At 45.0% G+C, this 18,419-nt stretch overlaps 1 protein-coding gene across 1 annotated transcript; it reads right to left on the bottom strand.

The window, feature by feature from the left end:
* Positions 1 to 2,322: 2,322 nt before the first annotated feature.
* Positions 2,323 to 18,114, bottom strand: PROKR1 (prokineticin receptor 1). Its single transcript, XM_008147517.3, has 3 exons — positions 17,745 to 18,114; positions 12,878 to 13,501; positions 2,323 to 5,584 (listed from the first exon to the last, which is right to left on the bottom strand). Exons 2-3 carry the CDS (start codon positions 13,348 to 13,350, stop codon positions 4,888 to 4,890), a joined length of 1,170 nt encoding a protein of 389 aa, XP_008145739.2. The 5' UTR covers positions 13,351 to 13,501; positions 17,745 to 18,114; the 3' UTR covers positions 2,323 to 4,887.
* Positions 18,115 to 18,419: the final 305 nt, after the last annotated feature.

The raw sequence follows: 18,419 nt of genomic DNA, 5'->3' as shown, positions 1-18,419 counted from the left end.
CTTCCTCTTTCTCTTGTTTTTCAATGGCCATTCTACATTTTTCTATAGAGTCTGTCCTTTCAATTTTTCATCCACTCCAAAGATTTCAAATGCTGAGTTTATGTGAGGAGAAGAAGGCAGGTGGCCCAGTCTAATACCCTTGTAAACCTGTTGCTCACTAATCTGGCATAGACTAATGAAATTATATGAAGAGTTCTTATTGGTGAAATTCTCTTAGCAGAATATCCCTCTTTCAGGCTTACTGATGTTAAATAAAACTAGAATCTGTGGATTTATGACTCATGGCCGCTAAAAAATGTCACAAAATCCCTGTGATGATCTGTGTAAAAAAAAAACACTAGTGGCTAAGGAACCTATATGCATATATGCTTAGCCCATCGACACAGACAATAGTGTGATGAAGGCCTGGGGGGCAGGGCAAGTGAGGTGTAGAGGGGGTCAATGGGGAAAAAAAAGGGTGACATCTGTAATACTTTCAACAATAAAGATCAATTTAAAAAGAAAACACAGCCTTAACTGGTTTGGCTCCGTGGATAGAGCATCAGTCTGCAGACTGAAAGGTCCCAGGTTCAATTCCCTGCAGGGAACATACCCAGCTTGTGAGCTCGATCCCCAGTAGGGGCCATGCAGGAGGCAGCCAATTGATGTTTCCATCTCATATCAATGTTTCTCTTCCTCTCACTTTCTCTGTCTAAAAAATCAATTTAAAATCTTAAAAATAAAAGAATGCTTCTCTTCCCATATGGAGTGTTTGCCCTCTTGCTTTTCTACACCCCACTTGTCCAGTTCAAGTCCCATCACATGCAAAAAGCCTCCTCAACCTTTCATGTCTTCACTGACAACAGCAGGGGGTGGCCTTCTGATGCCTCTGAACTCTGAACACAGAAGCCTGCCATCCATTCCGGACATTCAGCCAAGAATGGCTTCTTTCTCTCTCTCTTCTGCTTTCCTAGGGCAGGGAAATTGTTCTCATGAATAAGGTATGGTATCTTCCTTTTAGAGTCATAAAGACCCCTAACTAGGCAAGGTAAAGAGCAGTGACAAACATTTTTTAGTTCTCCCCTGAAACCTCCTGGTCTCAAAGTCTGTGCTGTGAGTTCCCAGGAGTAAGATGAGCAAAACTTGGCTTGCAAAGGAACCAGGAATGTTTCTGCTAAACTCCTTAAGGGTCTCAAGAGAGGGCTAGACTGCAGTTGAATAGTCATCTCAAGGATTCTTGGAATGGATCCTTCCTTTCCCAAGATTGACACTCTCTGCACCCACAAATGCTGTGGTAGAAGAACCCTGGATTGAGCTTCGACAGACTGGAAGGAGGGGTGGGGGGGTCCTAATCCTGGCTCAGACAGGGTCCTAATCCTGGCTCACACAGTGACCATATGTGTGACCCTGAACATCTCTTCCCCATTCTGGGCTTCAGTTTCATCAACCATAAAATGAATAACTTAAATTTTATATTCTCACTTACACTTGAGGAAAGAGAGTTGGATCATTCTTTGTGGCTACATTCCAAAATCTATCATAGTTTTCAAGGAACAGAGCTCATATTTATAATTTCCTGGCCATCTCACAAGGTTTTTAGTATGCTTTTCCAAAATGAGCATGGAACTTGTTTCATGCTGAGGGCTTGCTGTGGTGACCATCACATTGTCATGCTTTAGTGCCTTGACTTAAGAAATTATTTTTAACTGTGTACTCATTAGACAAAATTTCTAAAAGCTTTGTTGTAAATCTGCCTTTCTCTTTTACTTTAGTTAAGGAAATGGTTTGACTTCACAAATCACATCTTTATCCTTTTACATAAAACGATGTGCATATCTCTCTGCATAATGAAAGCATGTAGGGAACAGAAAAGAACACAAAAGCAAAAGTGTCAACTTGTTGGGCTTGCCACCAGTTTCTGGAGAAGCCATCAACTGGGCAGGCTACTGTTCAATGAATCAGCCACCAACCTGAACAAGGCTTAGTGTTGTAGGTTCATCTCCTGGTTCACTTTGCAAACCTTTAAGCTTGTTCAAAGGTTTAACCTTAGCTTATATAACAGGCATAAACAGGTCCTCGGATTTCCAGTCCTGGCACTCAGGTGCTAAAAGGTATTAATGGTTTTACCAACTGAAGACTTGTAGGAAGAAATATAAATCAATTACATTTCTTTAGGATGAAGAGAAGTTCGTAGGCAATATGAACATGCGTTAACACTGAACATGCGTTATCGCAATTCATCTGATCATGGACTCAGCATTTATTTGGTGTTCACTCAAAGAACCATCACACTATAACTAGGAAAAGCATGGGGGGGGGGGTGGAAATTACAGAAACGCCATGTTGAATGATTATATACTTGGGATTTTTTATTTCACTTGATTAACTACACAACAATTTCATTCACTGTAAAATCACACACAGATACAATATCTAGAAATATTACAAGTAAATGAGTTTTTTAAAAAGGTACATTTTCGGCTGAAAAGCCAAAAGAGGTTTGGTTGTCACATCTAAAAAGTTCCTATTTAATATAGCCATCCTAATGGAAAGGTGAACATATTAACAACAAATGAGATCATTTTATTATTTTTAGTGTAAAAACTAACTTTCCTGATTTAATAATGCAATATGTGATTTTATAAAAAGTAAGGATTGCCTTCCAAGGCATATTGGATTTAGGCTAGTATTTTCATTAGTTTCTTTTTTTCTCTGAGAGTATTCTGATTAAACGGTAGGGTAAATGTGCTGGGTGATGAATGGAAAAAATAATAGATTTTTAAAATGAATCTTCCAGAGAAATAAAATAACTATAAATAATAAACTTTGCTACAAAAAATAAAGTTGACTATATTTGAAGGGGGAGATGCACAATACAGGTTTCACTTAAATAGCATTATATTTAAGAAGAAAAGGACAAGTCAATTCTATAGCTATACACCCTCATGAAAACAAAAAACAGATTGAGAAACAAGTACCACATTGCCCGGATTCATGCTGACTGGGGAACAGGCATAGGAAGATGGTCAGCACTTCCATGATCATAAAGATGCTTTTATTCTAAAACCCTAAGCTTGTCTTCTGACAGGAAACCGATCTACCATTTCCTTTTATACTTCCGCCACCAACTTTCACTGCCTTATTGTACCAACTTATTAAGAACATAATGCATACAGCACTGCTGAGAGGTGTAAGGGAATAATTTATACAAAGGATAGTGAAAGGGGAAGGTGGTGAGGTTTCTAGATACATAAGCCAAGCTTACAAGTTTTTCCATGTCCAGGCACATTACACACAGTTATTAGTCTACTCTTTTGATTAGTTGTGTGGCTGAAAGAGTTTTTCCACATATTATCTCATTGGCTATTCACAACCACGCCCCCACCCCACCCCCCTCAGTAGCTATCTTCATCCCCTCCAAGAGGCTTTACCCAGGGTCACAGAGGTGACAAAGCCAAGGCTGGATCAGATCTTTTAGTTCAAAAACTCCATATTCCAATATTCAAAACACCAAACAAAGGAGGTGATTGGAAAGTGGGACAAGCTCTCAGTGAGCCTCATTGTTTGCTGACCCTCCCCCCACCACCATTTGTATGTCCCTTTCTTTCCTAGGTACCCAGGGCCCTACCACTGAGCTTCATCACCTGCCACTGGATTGCATGACTTCATTTGCACTAAGGAATGGAAATGTGATGGGTTATGTCTCCAAAAAGTACCTCCATTTTAAAAAGAGCATCAAGGTTTAATCCAAAGGAATAATGTCTATGATGGGATTCAGGCATCAGGGACAAAGACATCGTGCCCTTAAATTGTACCAATAAGGGTGAAAGCTGGTGTGAATGAAAAAATGGCTGACAGCCACATTCATGAGGTGTGTGTCTCCTTTCAAACAGTCTATGCTTCACAAGCATGGAGACATGAGAAGCACTTAAGGAGAAGTCTAACTGGTCCAAATCAGAATAACTGAGAGGTGGAAGCAGTATCACCCTAAGACCAAGAGAACCTGAACCCCTTCCCTGAGCCCCCCACCCTTTCAGAGATCCTCTGCCTGGACCCCTCCCATTGAGGGGAGAGAAGGCCATTGATCCAAGGGGACATACCCATCCTGAGCCTAGCTTTTCCCCTCTTGACTTGCTCCAGGTACCCAGACCACATAATTCCCTGTCCAAACAGTTTCCAGGGTCTCTGCGGCCTCTTCCCAGGGTCCATCCTTATAATCATGAGCTTCCCTACATATGGGCCCTAAGCCTGAGGCGTGGCCATGGGGCAATATGGGGGAAGAGGGTTTGGATAGAACCTGCCATGTATACTGAGGTGTCCACGTGCATGCGTGTAAGGCTCCTCACAGTGAGAGTCGGGACCAGGAGTGAGAAGAGAAGGGCTGAAGAAAGAACTTGGTGGATGTCTGTATTCTTACTCCAACCCACAAATGTTAGGAGTGAAGTCAAGCCTAAAAAACAATCATAGAAATGGGTTACATCGGTGTCTGATGAGTCGCTGAGGTTGTCCAGAGAGACCCTCACGCTACAAACACAGGAAGGTACCCCTGTCTAGATGCCTACTCAGGTTCCCTCTGCCACCTCCTTATTCCAGGCTGTCCGTGCTCAAATTTTTTATTGGTTTAATCCCTACTTCTTTGGGGCCATTCAGTGTCATCAACATACACAGGTTTTGCCAGTGCCTCCTCTTTGCACAAATTAGACGATCAGTGAAATGTCAGTCACTGGTGATGGTGCCTAATCACACCCGTCTTAGAAAATCTGAGCTCCTTGGACACCATGCTCACATAGTCGTCCATTTACTCTGCCCTCTGCGGCAAACCAAGAGTTCTTGGTGTTGATGATGTGTATCTAAGTACACTGGTCAGTGTCCCCAAAGTCCCGTTTAGCCTTCTCAAGGCCCCTTGGGTTATTTCAGCCTGATGCAGTCCACCTCTTCGGTGGCAGGCACCCCCACGGTTTTGAGGTCAAGGTCCGCGCTGGACTTACTGCCGTTGGAAGAAGACTTCCAGTGGAGCAGTATGATCCTCTTGAAGTACTTGATGGTGTTGTTCTTGACCGTCACGAAGCACAGGGTGTTGATCATGCTGTTGCTCATGGCGATGCACTCGACGATGTAGAAGGCCGTGAGGTAGTGCTTCTCCTTCACGAACACGGCGGGGAAGAAGTCGCGCACGACGGTGAAGCCGTAGAAGGGCGCCCAGCACAGCACGTAGGCGGTGAGGATGCCCATGAGCACCAGCACCGTCTTCCGGCGGCAGCGCAGCCGCTTCCGGATCTGCTCCGTCTGGAAACCCGGGACGGCCTTGAACCAGAGTTCCCGCGAGATCCTGGCGTAGCACAGCGTCATGACGACCACCGGGCCCACGAACTCCAGGCCGAGGATGAAGAGGAAGTAGGACTTGTAGTAGATCTGCTGGTCCACCGGCCAGATCTGGCCGCAGAAGATCTTCTTCTGGTCCTTGACAATGATGAGAACCGTTTCCGTTGTGAAGTAGGCGGAAGGGATGGCGATGAGGACGGACACCGCCCACACCAGGGCGATCAAGCCCGTGGCTGTCTGATACTTCATCCGGGGTCTCAGCGGGTGGACAATGACCAGGTATCTAGGACAAGAACACAAACGGGTCAGCCGCTGTGCCAAGAAAGTGCTCGATGAGGAGATCTTTGCAGCCGAAGGGGGTGTGTGGAGGAAAAACGCAATGGTACAGGGGCATTCAAGAAAGGCAGGCTGGAATTCGAACCCCAGTTCCACCCCTTACTAGCTGTTGCAACCTCAAGCAAGTTTTGTTGCATCTCTCTGAATCTCAGTTTCCTTATCTGCAAATGTTTTTGCTTGTTTTTTTAAGGGTGAAATATGCTTAATGTTTACACAATTCCTGGCATATACTCAATAAATGGCAACTATTACTATTAAATGTAGTAATAGTGCCTTCCATCAGTTTCTAGCCTGGCATTATTCCCAAGTCCTTCCTGTCTTCAGGATCATTCATTCTAATTAACCCAGAGTTTAGATTTAAAAGGGCCTGATAGTTCCAAAGACTTATTGGGAGAACTTGCGCTTCCCAGTGGAAGCAGTGGGCGAAGTTTTTGTCTTCGTTCCACATTTTTGAAAACAGTGCTCTTCATGCAAAGGGGGAGGAATACATGTGATCATTTATTTTACTTTCCAGGTGGAAAAATAGAGGCCAGTGAGAGATGAGTGGCTTTCTCAAAGTCATAGACCATAGGACCCTTGGTAGAGAACATTTAACCCTATCTGACATGATTGATGAGAAAAATCAATTGAGAATATACATGAATGTATCTTTTTTAACCACAAAGCACCAGCTAGTAAAGGATATTGCTTTTGTTCTCTCCCCCAAAAAAGCCGCACTGCTGGTACCACACAGGTCCGGGAGCAAAGACAGAGCACTTTCTGAGGGATGTGAGTCATTTGTGCGGTATGAAAGCCTCCTTCCCAGAGTGAGTGCACATACTTATGCAGGAACTTTGATTTCCTGGAAGACTTTCCAATCTTGCAGGGGAGGGAGATTGGAGGAGAAGATAGGAAGTGAAGTGGGAGGAAATGACTAATCAACATTGGAAATAAACACATTCTCACATGCCTACAGCTTATTCCAGGTAGAGCCAAGAGCAAATGTGACAGGAGTAGGAAAGAAAGCCAAATCAATTCTGTTTTTTTGAAACCAATCCCTTTGAGTTCATCTTTCTTGGAATTTTGATTGGAAGAGGTTCTTATTTTTTTCTTCTGATAATAATATTGCTGTTTCTGTCCTACCCTCCGCCCCCCAACCCTAGTAGCCAGTTCCATTGAGTGTGACATTTGGAGAGTTAACTGGGGAGTGAGACTCTTACTGTTTTATAGCTTCCAGATATTAGGTGAAGTTGGATAGGTTGTGTCCACCCTGTGAACACCCAGCTGTCTGCTTGACATGCTCCACCACCGGCAACAATCGTTGGCACTCTCGCCAACCCCTTAGTGCCGAGGGTGGAATGCAGTGTCTGCAGAGTGTTGGCAGTGCTTTTGTCATCCTTCACAAAAGCCATGGCGCTCCTGCTACAATGAGTGCACCAAACTTGCTCTGACTCATAGCAAAAACTAAGAACTTAGGGTTTTTGCTCTCACTAGCTCTCTCCCTCTCTATCTATACCACCATGTTTCGTTGATTAATTTGTCAAAGAATATTTCTATATTCATACATGTTTAGTATATGAATTTTCACTATATAATTCTATTTCTTCTATTCCCAATAGTAACTTCCTACATCTTTATAATGTTTAAAGCCAAAGTGTTTTTTCAATGAGAAAGTAGGAGAGTAGGAGAATGCTGGCCTAGGACTCAGAAGACCAAGAATCTAATCCTAGCTTTGCCACAAACTTGTTATGTGAACTTGAGCCATTTTTCTTAGCCCTGTGAGCTCAATTTCCTCATCTGTAACAAAGGGATATTCCCTGTCTCACTAACCTCACAGAGATACTGTAAGATCCAAACAAACACTGTATATAAATAACAGGCTATTAATACACAAGAAACTGTTAGCATGTATTTTTTCAGAGTTATTCTGTATACATAGCAATTTTCTTTCACCTGTTTTTAGCAAATACTGCATTTGAAAGTTCTCTACTACTTTCTATTTTAGGATATATTTTACTGATTCTATTTATTTTCATATCAAAACTAACCTTCAGGTAATCTGTGACTACCCATCTGATAGTTTTTTCATCCTGGCTTTCTCTGACATCACCCTAACTCTATCCCCAGGCTTAGCTCCAGGAACTGAGCAAGAGGCCTTCCAAATACATTTACCAATAAGCAAATTGCAGAAATTGCTTTAAGGATTGCCACCGGCCTTGGCTATGCTAGGATCAAAACTTAGAACTCTAGTATTAGTAACACTTGCTTATGTTTGTAAAGCAGTTTACAAATTATAGAACATTTTCAAATCCACTTTCTCATTAGAGTAGGTAAGAGAGCAAAAATACCCATTTTACAGATGAACAGACAAAGATTTGGAGAGGCTAAATAACCTGCCAAAAGCCACACAGCTAGAAATTGACGGGACCATGATGCAGACCCATCCATATCTTGCTCCAAATGCAGTGGGTTCTCAAATACGCCATTTGTCCCCACACTTTCAACCAAAGCAAGCAATAGCCCTTCGTCCTACCCTTCTCCTGGCATCAAATAGTCCTTCTCTTTTCTCTCCATCACAGTTGGTTTCTACCTATTGATGTTCCAAGAAGGTGTCAGGCAATTGGCAGCTTATGAGTATGCCCTTGGCTTGCCCTGTGTGTCTACCACTACATTGGCTCAGGTCCAGATCCACTTCGAGCCAACAAAGAATGAAGGCTGATAGACAAAGAAATGTCCAGGCAGTAATGGTATGGTGATAGTGGGCTGGGTGATTAAACCAAGAGCATTTGGGCTCCCTCTCTGTCCCCAGGACCCAGCCCCAGATCAAACCATGGAAGTGGAGGTTGCAGCAGCTACTAGGCCACTCGTGGGATGGGCAGGGATTGTATGACTTACTCCTTGGGCCAGCCAGCTCTGACCAATAATCTCACCAGGTAGCATTTGTAGGACCTGGGACTGAGAATGATTACTCATGCCTTAGCTGGCCTCATTCAGACAGAAGAGGAGAGCTGACAATGGCAGGCAGACTGGTCAGTTTCCCCTGGATTTGGGGTAAAAGAAGGAAGGGTCCCACAGTGCCCCACATGTTCTGGGATCTGAAGGATACACCTCAAGGACAGTACAGGTGTCTCCACGTCAAAGAAGGAACAAAGGCCCAGAGGGCCAGGGGTCCTCTGATGATCTTTTTCAGTTTCCTGCTGCCATCAGATCTGACTCCCTGTGTCTAGATTTTGAGATCTTCTGGAATATGACCTTGTCCTTTTTTATCTTGACTTTCCATATGTTCCTTGCCTCTGCACTACATCCTCTGCAAGGGACCTCATGCCTCAAGCATTCCCACTTCTAGGCTGTTGTAAACACTGTTCCTCTTGGAAAACCTCGCCTCTACTTTGCTGATCACCATTTGTTGAAAGCCAGTTAAAAAGTCCCCCTCTTCCATGAAACCTCCTTTAACTACTCAGGTACACGATGATCTCACCCTTCTGTAAATTTCATTTAAAATTTATTCTTTATCCTTTAACTGTTTCATAAGTGTCACCTCACTCCCCACCCACCTCTCCCACTTTAGGTGGTACGCTCCAGAGAGCAGGAACCATGTCTTACTTCTTTTATAAGCTTCTGCTGTCTGTGAATTATGGGCACCTAGGATTTTAGTGAAACTTCACCCTCAATAGTTCCTGGCACCAAGCAAATAGAAATGTAGTCAACCATAGTAGCAGCCTTCAAAAATATTGTAACCTTATTTGGAAAACAGGACATAAATGTGTTTACCCAGCATGAGACTGGGGGACAGCCTTCGGCTCAATAATGGAAGGTTTCAAGAGCAGGCGAAGGAGTTTGAGGCATATGTTGTAGACAATGGAGTTCTTTGAGGTCTTTAGAACCAGAGAGGGGAGACATACAAGACAGAAGATTAATTTGGCTGCAGTCTTGCTTTATTCCCTCAGGCCACAGGGGCCTTCTCTTTGTTCTTAGTAACCACCAGGTTTGTTCCTGTTCAGGGCCTTTGCACTTATTATTCCCTTTATCTGGGATGCTTTTTTTTATCAGTCTTCACAAGGCTGGCTTTTTTTTTTCCTCCTCCATCTTTCAGAGGTAGGTTCAAAAGTCTTCTCCTCAGACACACTTTTCCTGCCTCTACACCTGATGTCTCCCACCCTCAGTCACTCTCAATGTTTTAGTGTTTATTTGCTTTTGTTCAGAGTATTTTCTCATGCTGTAAAAATGCCTTTCTTGTTTGTTTGCCTGACTGTTAACTCTCTCCATCCCAAGGATGTCAGTTCCATGAGGGCAAAGAAATTATTTTTCTTATTCATCATATCCCCAATGCTTAGAATAGTATCTGTCAGTCGTTTTGCAGTCATTCTAAAAAAATGCATTATTTGAATGAATGAATGAATGAATGAATGTTTAGGGAGGATTATGCGGGGAGTAGGTTGGCTGAGAGAGCCAAGAAACATGGAAGGCCAAGAGGAGACTATGATAGTCCAGCCCTGAGTGAATAGGTGGGAGGGAGGGGTAAGTATTGGCAGGACCTGGAAATGAAGTGAATGCTGGAGAAAGGGAGAGAGCGGCCAGGACAGAGGAGACTTGCTAGTTTAGATGCCTGGGAAAACCATGGAACCAATAACAGAAACAAAGAAGTCCAGGCAGATAGAAGAGTAACCGTTCTGTTCTGCTATATCTTGATAGCAGTGTTTCTTAGAAACCTTGTATTATTATCTTTTAAATCATGTCATTCAAACAATCACTTCAATGAAAACAAAGAGGTTAACCAATCAGAAATATTCATTCATTTATCTGTGTGTGTGTTTTTGTTGTTGTTGTTGTTGTTGTTATTTCTTTAAGGGTTAATTCAAGAACTATAATATCCACTGTTTATTTAGTGTTTATTCTGTTTTAAACATTGTTCAAATGATTACATATATTATATAATTTAATCCTCAAGGCAACCCAATACGTTAGGTTTTCTTATTATCCCCATTTTATACATGAGAAAACTGAGGGAGAATAAGGTAAAATAATTAATATAAGGCTAATAAGTGGTACCGCAGGAATTTAAACCCAGGCAGAATAACTGCTAACATTATTTTCCTATAGAAATTTCATTTTTAAAATGTATTTTTATAACCGTAGGTATATTGTTATATCAAGATAAAAATTAGCTGTCCAAAACTAAACAAATCAAACCTGAAAATCTACTGATCAAATCCTGAACAACACATGAGACCAGACAATAATCAATGAAGTCCTAGGCTAAATTGAAATTGGATGGTAAAAACACACAAAAATAAAAATGATTTGAAGCAAAGATTACAAACATCAATAAAAGAACTTAATGTACTGGCACAGCTAGTTAGTTGGCCAAGGCCTTTGGATGGCCCTGTGCAGGCAACAATGCTGTCCTCCAATGTCTGGGTGCAAGTTTCCACTCACGACCCCATTCTGAACAACAGCAGTCTCTATGATGCGGTGCAGGTTCCCCAATTCATCTTTCTTGTTGTATTTAAATTGCATTATATAAACTCACACTGCCAGGGAAATGCCTGCAGCATTTCAGACAAGCAGAGTTTAGTATGAAAGTAGGATAAGGACTTGTAGGAGTTCAGTAGATCAATATAGATCTCTCCTCTTACATGTTCAAAATAACCCAATTCCCATTAACTTATCCTCGAAGCCACTCCCTACTACAGTGTTACACCTTTCGAAAAGTGAAATAGATTTCACCCCGACAGCAGGGTCCCACCCACTGTTAGTGGCTGAGAACACCCCTTGTGAAAAGATGTCTAGCTAGAATGAAACTTCAGGAAATGACCCTGTATGCTCTGTCCTGTTGATGTGCTAAGAGAGGTGGTGGTAGCTTCTACTTGTAAAAAAGGTCCAAGATAAGGTCCCTGGAGCTTTCTTCCACAGCTATGAAGGGGATTTAAGGGGCAGATACCCAGCTTGACTTCCCCCCTCCTGCTCCTTCTGTAGGTCCACTCAGGGTGCATCCCTGGATGGACAATATACTGTGGGGCTCTGTCACTCATGTGGAAGACCTTGGCCAAGGAGAAGTAGCCCTCTGCAGGGATGACCTTTTAAGCACCTTCTATGGGTGCAGACTAAGGGCTATTTAAGCTGCTAACTCCCTGACATCTTCCTTCCCAAGTCTCCACCCCTCAGTGGCTTTAAAGCCTGGTTCCTTTTCAACCCCCTTTCCTCAGGAGTGGTGTCTTTCCAGGTCAGTGTATGCCTCATTGTCCTGCCTATGACTCCAGAAAACAAGCTCTATTTGCTGTGCTGCTCCCCGGAACATTGTCCCAACTATGAGAGACAGGCTGAACTCCACCAGAGCCCTGAGGCCTTGGAACAGGGAGAACATCTGTGCTTCAGGCTTTCTGGGTTAAGGGAGAGAGGCGGGCAGTTCAGATTCAAGTACACGGAGGCCTGATTTGACCCTCAAGGTAAGTGTCTCTACATTGTAACAAGGTATTTTGTAATGAGAGGAGCTTGCAAAGATTGTCCTGAGGGAACCAGAAACCACCCTGGTCATTAGCACAGGTGATTATACTAAATGAAAAGACTAAGCATAACATCAGAAAGATTTGCATAGGCTGCTCTTACTGATTTTATTTACCTTCCGTAGAAACAGGTCTTCTATGCTGCTGCATGCAAATGTATGAAGAGGGGCAAAATGACTACTGCAACAACTAAGAGTAAATAAGCATATGTTCTCTTTTGGGTTTTTTTTTTTTTTTAGTTAGTTACTTTGTTTTTCAAAATAAATCCCTCAATTTTATTTTAAAATCAATTGGTGCTGGTGGGGCTGGGTAGTTCATGTTTCAGTAGAGGAAGTCTTAATAAGACAGGAACCTCCGTCGAGATATTTAAGTTGACTCAAGAGTTACCTGCCTAGCATTTAATCTTGTCCCTCCACCCCTACTCTTCCCTGTCTCTCTCTAAACCTTGAACAGATACAACATCTAGGAGCATAACCATAGCAGAGGGATCCATAGCCTTCCCACTGCCCAGTCATCCGGGCTCTGCTACCTCCAGCCTGCCCACAGCTAGAAATCTAGAGCCTTCTCACTGTCAGTCAATGAGCTAACTTTTCATAGTACACTTGATCTTAGCAAAAAGGCCAAGAAGCCATGGGGCCAACTTTTGAGCCCTTATAGATCCACATCTCTGGTGAATACAGATATCTCTCCTCAATTATAATTGCAGCCAACAATTCCAATGCCCCTTCCTTTGTTGTCCCCACTGTCCCCTTACTCACCTGTCGATGGCGATAGCCAGCAAAGCATTGGTGGAGACGTAGAGAGAGACAGTACGCAGGTAGTTGACAGAGGCGCACAGGATGTGGCCATGCTCCCAGGAGAGCTGGCGCACCACGTAGTAGTCCATCTCAAAGGGGCAGCAGACAATGGCCACCAGGAAATCAGAGATGGCCAGGTTGGCAATGAGTAGGTTGGTGAGGTTGCGAAGCTTCTTGTAGCGGGCCAGGGCAGCAATGAAGATGAAGTTGCCAATGCCACAGACCAGCATGATGCCCACCAGGGCCATGCCAATGACAATCTTGGCAGCAAAAAACGTCAGAGAATTGGTTACATCCTCATCTTCATCCAAGGGCATATCATAGTCGCCGTAGCTGAAGTTAAATGGGAAGAAAGCAGCCTGGGCTCCGTGGGGGTCAAGCACAGAAAGGAAGCCAGTGGAGATGTTGGTGGCATTCTCATCCATGACTCCCATGGTGGCCAGATGATGCCTTGAGCAACACAGCTGGGAATTCCTCTGGGATGATGCCTGGGGAGCTGTCTTCTCTCTCTGCTGACACTCAGTTCGGTCTTAATGAGTCAGAGTGTCCCTGCCAGCATCTTCGGGGTTCAGCTCCATCCTAAGCCTTTAAAAGACATACAAACAGTTGGCTATATATCTGAGTGAATCCGGCCAAATTTAAAACCATCCTGTAACCTAAGCAGATCCATTAGCCACCTGCTCAGAGTGAACACTGGGTGATGGAGTGGAAATAAAAAAAAAAAGTGAGAGAAGAGAAAGTATTATCAACCACATACCCACTCATTCAGGGAAGATTGGATTGCTATAGAGACAATCAGGCACTGACTCGGTTTATTTCCCTTCCACTGAGGACTCTGAAATGTTACACTTTTTTCTCATGGACCGAAGTTGGGAGTGTGGGAGGCTGAAGAGAAGGAAAGTGACCTGCTCCAAACTCCATTTCCTGTCCTGACAGCCTGATCTTTGTCCTTGTGGAATTGTTCCATTCTGTTGCTTAAAAGAAGTGATTCTGAGAACAGTGGCTTTGTAATACAGCTTGATATCTGGTATTGAGATCCCACCTACTTTGTTCTTCTTTCTCAGGATTGCTGCAGCTACTCGGGGTCTTTTTTTATTCCAGATGAATTTTTGGAGAGTTCATTCTAGGTCTGTGAAATATGTCATTGGTATTTTAATGGGGAGTGCATTGAATCTATAGATTGCTTTGGGTAGTATGGACATTTTAATGATGTTGATTCTACCAATCCATGAACACGGTATGTTCTTTCATCTGTTTATGTCGTCCTCTATCCCTTTTTTCAGTGTCCTATAGCTTTCCAAGTAGATGTCTTTTACCTCCTTAGTTAATTTTATTCCTAGGTATCTTAATTTTTTTGGTGCAATGGTAAATGGGATTGTTTTTATTAATCTCTCTTTTTGTAAATTCACTATTGGTGTATAAAAATGCCATAGATTTCTGGGCATTAATTTTGTATCCTGCTACATTGCCGGATTAATTTATTAAGTCTAATAATTTTTTGACGGAGTCTTTAGGGTTTTCTATGTACAGTATCATGTCATCTGCAAATAATGACAGTTTTACATTTTCTTTTCCAATTTGGATACCTTTTATTTCTTCTTCTTGTCTATTGCTATGGCTAGCACGTCCAGAACTATGTCAAACAGGAGTGGTGAAAGTGAATTACAAAGCCACTGTTCTCAAAACTGCCTGGTACTGGCACAAGAACAGACATATAGACCAATGGAATAGAATAAAGAACCCAGAAATCAACCTAAACCACTATGCTCAATTAACATTTGACAAAGGAGGCAATAACATACAATGGAGTCAAGACAGTCTCTTCAATAGATGGTGTTGGGAAAATTGGACAGATACATGCAAAAAAATGAAGCTAAAACACCAACTTACACCATACACAAAAATAAACTCAAAATGGATAAAGGTCTTAAACATAAAGACGGCAAACCATAAAAATATTAGAGGAATCCACAGGCAGCAAAATCTCAGACATATACCAAAGCAATATCTTCACCAATACAGCTCCTAGGGCAATGGAAACTAAAGAGAAAATAAACAAATGGGACTACATCAAAATAAAAAGCTTCTGTACAGCAAAAGAAAACATCAACAAAACAACAAGAAAGCCCACTGTATGGGAGAATATATTTGCCAATGTTATCACCAGTAAGGGTTTAATCTCCAACATTTACAGAGAACTCATACAACTTAACAAACGGAAGATAGAGGACATAAGGAAGGCCAAGAGACATATGAAAACGTGCTCAAAGTTACTAATCATCCGAGAGATGCAAATCAAAACAACAATGTGGTACCATCTCACACCTGTCAGAATGGCTATCATCAACAAATCAGCAAATGACAAGTGCTGGTGAGGATGCGGAGAAAAAGGAACCCTCGTGCACTGCTGGTGGGAATGCAGACTGGGGCAGCCACTGTGGAGAACAGAATGGAGTTTTCTCAACAAACTAAAAATGGAACTCCCATTTGACCCAGTGATCCCACTTCTAGTAATATATCCCAAGAAATTAGAAACACCAATCAGAAAGGATATATGCACCCCTATGTTCATAGCAGCACAATTACCATAGCTAAGATTTGGAAACAGCCTAAGTGCCCATCAGCAGATGAGTGGATTAAAACACTGTGGTACATCTACACAATGGAATACTACGCTGTGGTAAAAAGAAGGAATTCTTACCATTTGCAACAGCATGGATGGAACTGGAGAGCATTATGCTAATCGAAATAAGCCAGTCAGAGGAAGATAAATATCTCATGATCTCACTCACTTATGGAATATAATGAACAACATAAACTGATTAACAAAAACAGATCCAGAGACAGAAAAGCATCGATCAGACCATCAAACCTCAGAGGGAAGGTAAGGGAGGGTGGGGGTAAGGGGAAGAGATCAACCAAAGGACTTGTATGCATGCATATAAGCTGAACCAATGGACAAAGACATCAGGGGGGTAAGGGCACGAGGAAGAGGGGGCAAGGGGGGATAAGGACACATGTACTAGTAATACCTTAATCAATAAAGAAAAGAAAAAAAAAGTGATTCTGAATACAATTGAAGAGGGAGGGCTTTGAGGCAACCCTGTCTGCTCTCCATGAGTTGGTCTCTCTTTTTTTTTTTTTAATATATTTTATTGATTTTTTACAGAGAGGAAGAGAGAGGGATAGAGAGTTAGAAACATCGATGAGGGAGAAACATCAATCAGCTGCCTCCTGCACACCCCCTACTGGGGATGTGCCCTGAACCAAGGCACATGCCCTCGACCGGAATCGAACATGGGACCCTTGAATCCGCAGGCCGATGCTCTATCCACTGAGCCAAACCGGTTTCGGCGATGAGTTGGTCTCTTTCCTCCTGGCAAAACACTGCTCTAAAATCACGGCCTCCTAGCAGCCACCCTCCCCGCTTCTCGCTGGGCTTGCTGTTCCAACATTCAAGTCTGCGGTGACCCTACAAGCCACCCACAGTCTTTACCAAGGCTTGACCCCAGGCAGAGGCTATAGGGTAAAAGTCACAGCCTAAGCGCTGAATGGCTTAGGAAGGGGGCTCTGGAGCACAATGCTTTCCTTGGCTGGTGTGTGTCCTGAGGTAAACAGAGTTTCAGCATCCTCCAGGCAGGAGATCAATAATGTCTGTAAAGCATGGAGGTCCTTGGAGAGGGAGGGTGTTACACCTAGAACTGCAAGGAATGACTATGGAATGCTCAGGCCTCCCAGTCGGCTGCAAAGAAGGGGAGGGGAATCCTAACCTGGATGACTCCATCACACCCCATAATAGGGCTGAGATGGGAGATGGAGAGGGGAGGGGCTGTCCTCTGCACTGCTGGGGACAGAGAACAACAGGAAGTCCCCCTGTCCCCTGCCCTCTCCCCTAGTCCCAGTCCTTCACAGGCTTGAAAACATCAGACCAGGTTGTTGGGGTGTAAAAGGAAGACTGGGGCCTGGGGAGCCCTGGAAATGTCAGGAAAGCCAGAGAGAGAAGCTATGGAAAACCTGAGGTTCCTGGAAAAGGGAGACCCCTAGGGCCCCCAGGAAAGCCTGCTGCCCACTTCCTCAAAGATGAGACATCTGAGCTTGTCTTTGGGGGACCAGGGTTAAAGTTCCTCTGTATCCCAATTAAGTTTGGCCCCATTCTTGCCTCTTTCCCCAGCTCCTCACCCCCGCTTTTCTCAGGATTTTTTCCTTCCTCTGAGCCTTCAGTTCTGTCCCTCAGGCCTTGCCCTTTGCCCCTGTCAGGTGTGAGGAGCTGAAAGGTCCGAGGGGACCAGGCTCGTAGCCCAGACAGGTACGGCTGCAATCCGGGTGGGATTCTCCATACCCCCTGCAGACCTGTGTCTTGGAGGCATGCCACCTCTGAGGGTAGGGTACCCAAAAGCATGTCAGCCAGAAGGCTCAAAGTCAGGTTTTAAAAACTTCCTGTGGGGCAGGGTGTTCGATTTTAGGATTTAGGGAGAAATTGTCCAGCGGCCTTTAATCCTGAATTCTCACCCCTCCAAGAAGAACCCTATTCCCATCAGATGTCCCTGGGGACCCTGCCGATTAGCGCCGGCCCCCTGGCCAGACCCCTCCTCCTGCAAACCTGGAAGCCACTCTGCAGCCCCTGCTGATCAGCCCTCGGCTGCTCTCAGCTTTGTCCTCGGAGCTTCGGAGGTTACACCTAAGGGCAGGAGTGGGTACCCGGCTCCCCTGAAGAAACGAGCTCCACTGCCAGTCTCCTGAAAAGCCCCCTCCCCACGCAAAGCCTCTGCCCCGCCGCGGCCGGTGCGGCGCGGGGTTCCTGGGAGCATCTCCCGGGCGCGCTCAGTACCTGCGGCATCCCGGCGCCAGCGGAGCAGGTCGGGTTTCTTTATTCCGGGTCCGAGGACAAAGCCGCTTCTCCCCGAAAAGAACAGGTCCCTTTCCTCTTCCTCCTCTTCTCCCGGCTCTTTCCCCGACTCCGGCGCGGGTTGCGCTCGTGCCGCCGCGGCAGATCCGAGGGAGGGCGGCTCCGCCGCGAGGCCACCCGTGTCCCGCGCCCGCCTCCTGGCACTCGCTGTCCCCGCCCCCGGCGGCCAGGGGGCACCCAGGCACCAGCGGCTGGCTCCGCGGGGCGTGCCCGGGGTCCGGGCTCCAAGCGGGGGTACCTAGGAGTCGCCCGGGCACGCGCGCGGCTGGGGAGGCTGGTGCGGTCCCCGGGCAGCTCCAGGCTGGGACACGCCGGGGGCGGGGTGGGGGGGGGGGGGGGCGGGCCCGCCGGGCGGCGCGCGTTCCCGGACTCAGTCTCCCGAATGGCCGCCTCGGGCGGGACCGAGGGCGCCCGCGCTGGGAGCAGGGCTCAGTGGGGACTCTGCGCTGGAGGTGCCCATCTGGCAGGGCTGTGCCCGCCCCAGGGCCCGGGGCTTCTGGGCTGTCTCACCTGGCCAGCCCCGCGCCTCCGCCAGAGTGGGTGGACACGGCCCGCTTCGCTGGGGAGATTTCAAAGCGCCGGGAGGAGCCGCCGGCC

The sequence above is a fragment of the Eptesicus fuscus genome, chromosome 16 (assembly GCF_027574615.1).
Source record: "Eptesicus fuscus isolate TK198812 chromosome 16, DD_ASM_mEF_20220401, whole genome shotgun sequence".
Lineage (NCBI taxonomy): Eukaryota > Metazoa > Chordata > Mammalia > Chiroptera > Vespertilionidae > Eptesicus > Eptesicus fuscus.
Note: the sequence above shows the minus strand (reverse complement) of the source record. Positions and strands in the feature narration are given on the sequence as shown.

Excerpts from the sequence above, each read along its gene's own strand:
- PROKR1 (XM_008147517.3), bottom strand. The coding sequence starts at position 13,350 with ATGGGAGTCATGGATGAGAATGCCACCAACATCTCCACTGGCTTCCTT. Across the intron at positions 5,585-12,877 it reads CTGGCTATCGCCATCGACAG|ATACCTGGTCATTGTCCACC; the intron begins GTGAGTAAGGGG and ends TTCTTGTCCTAG.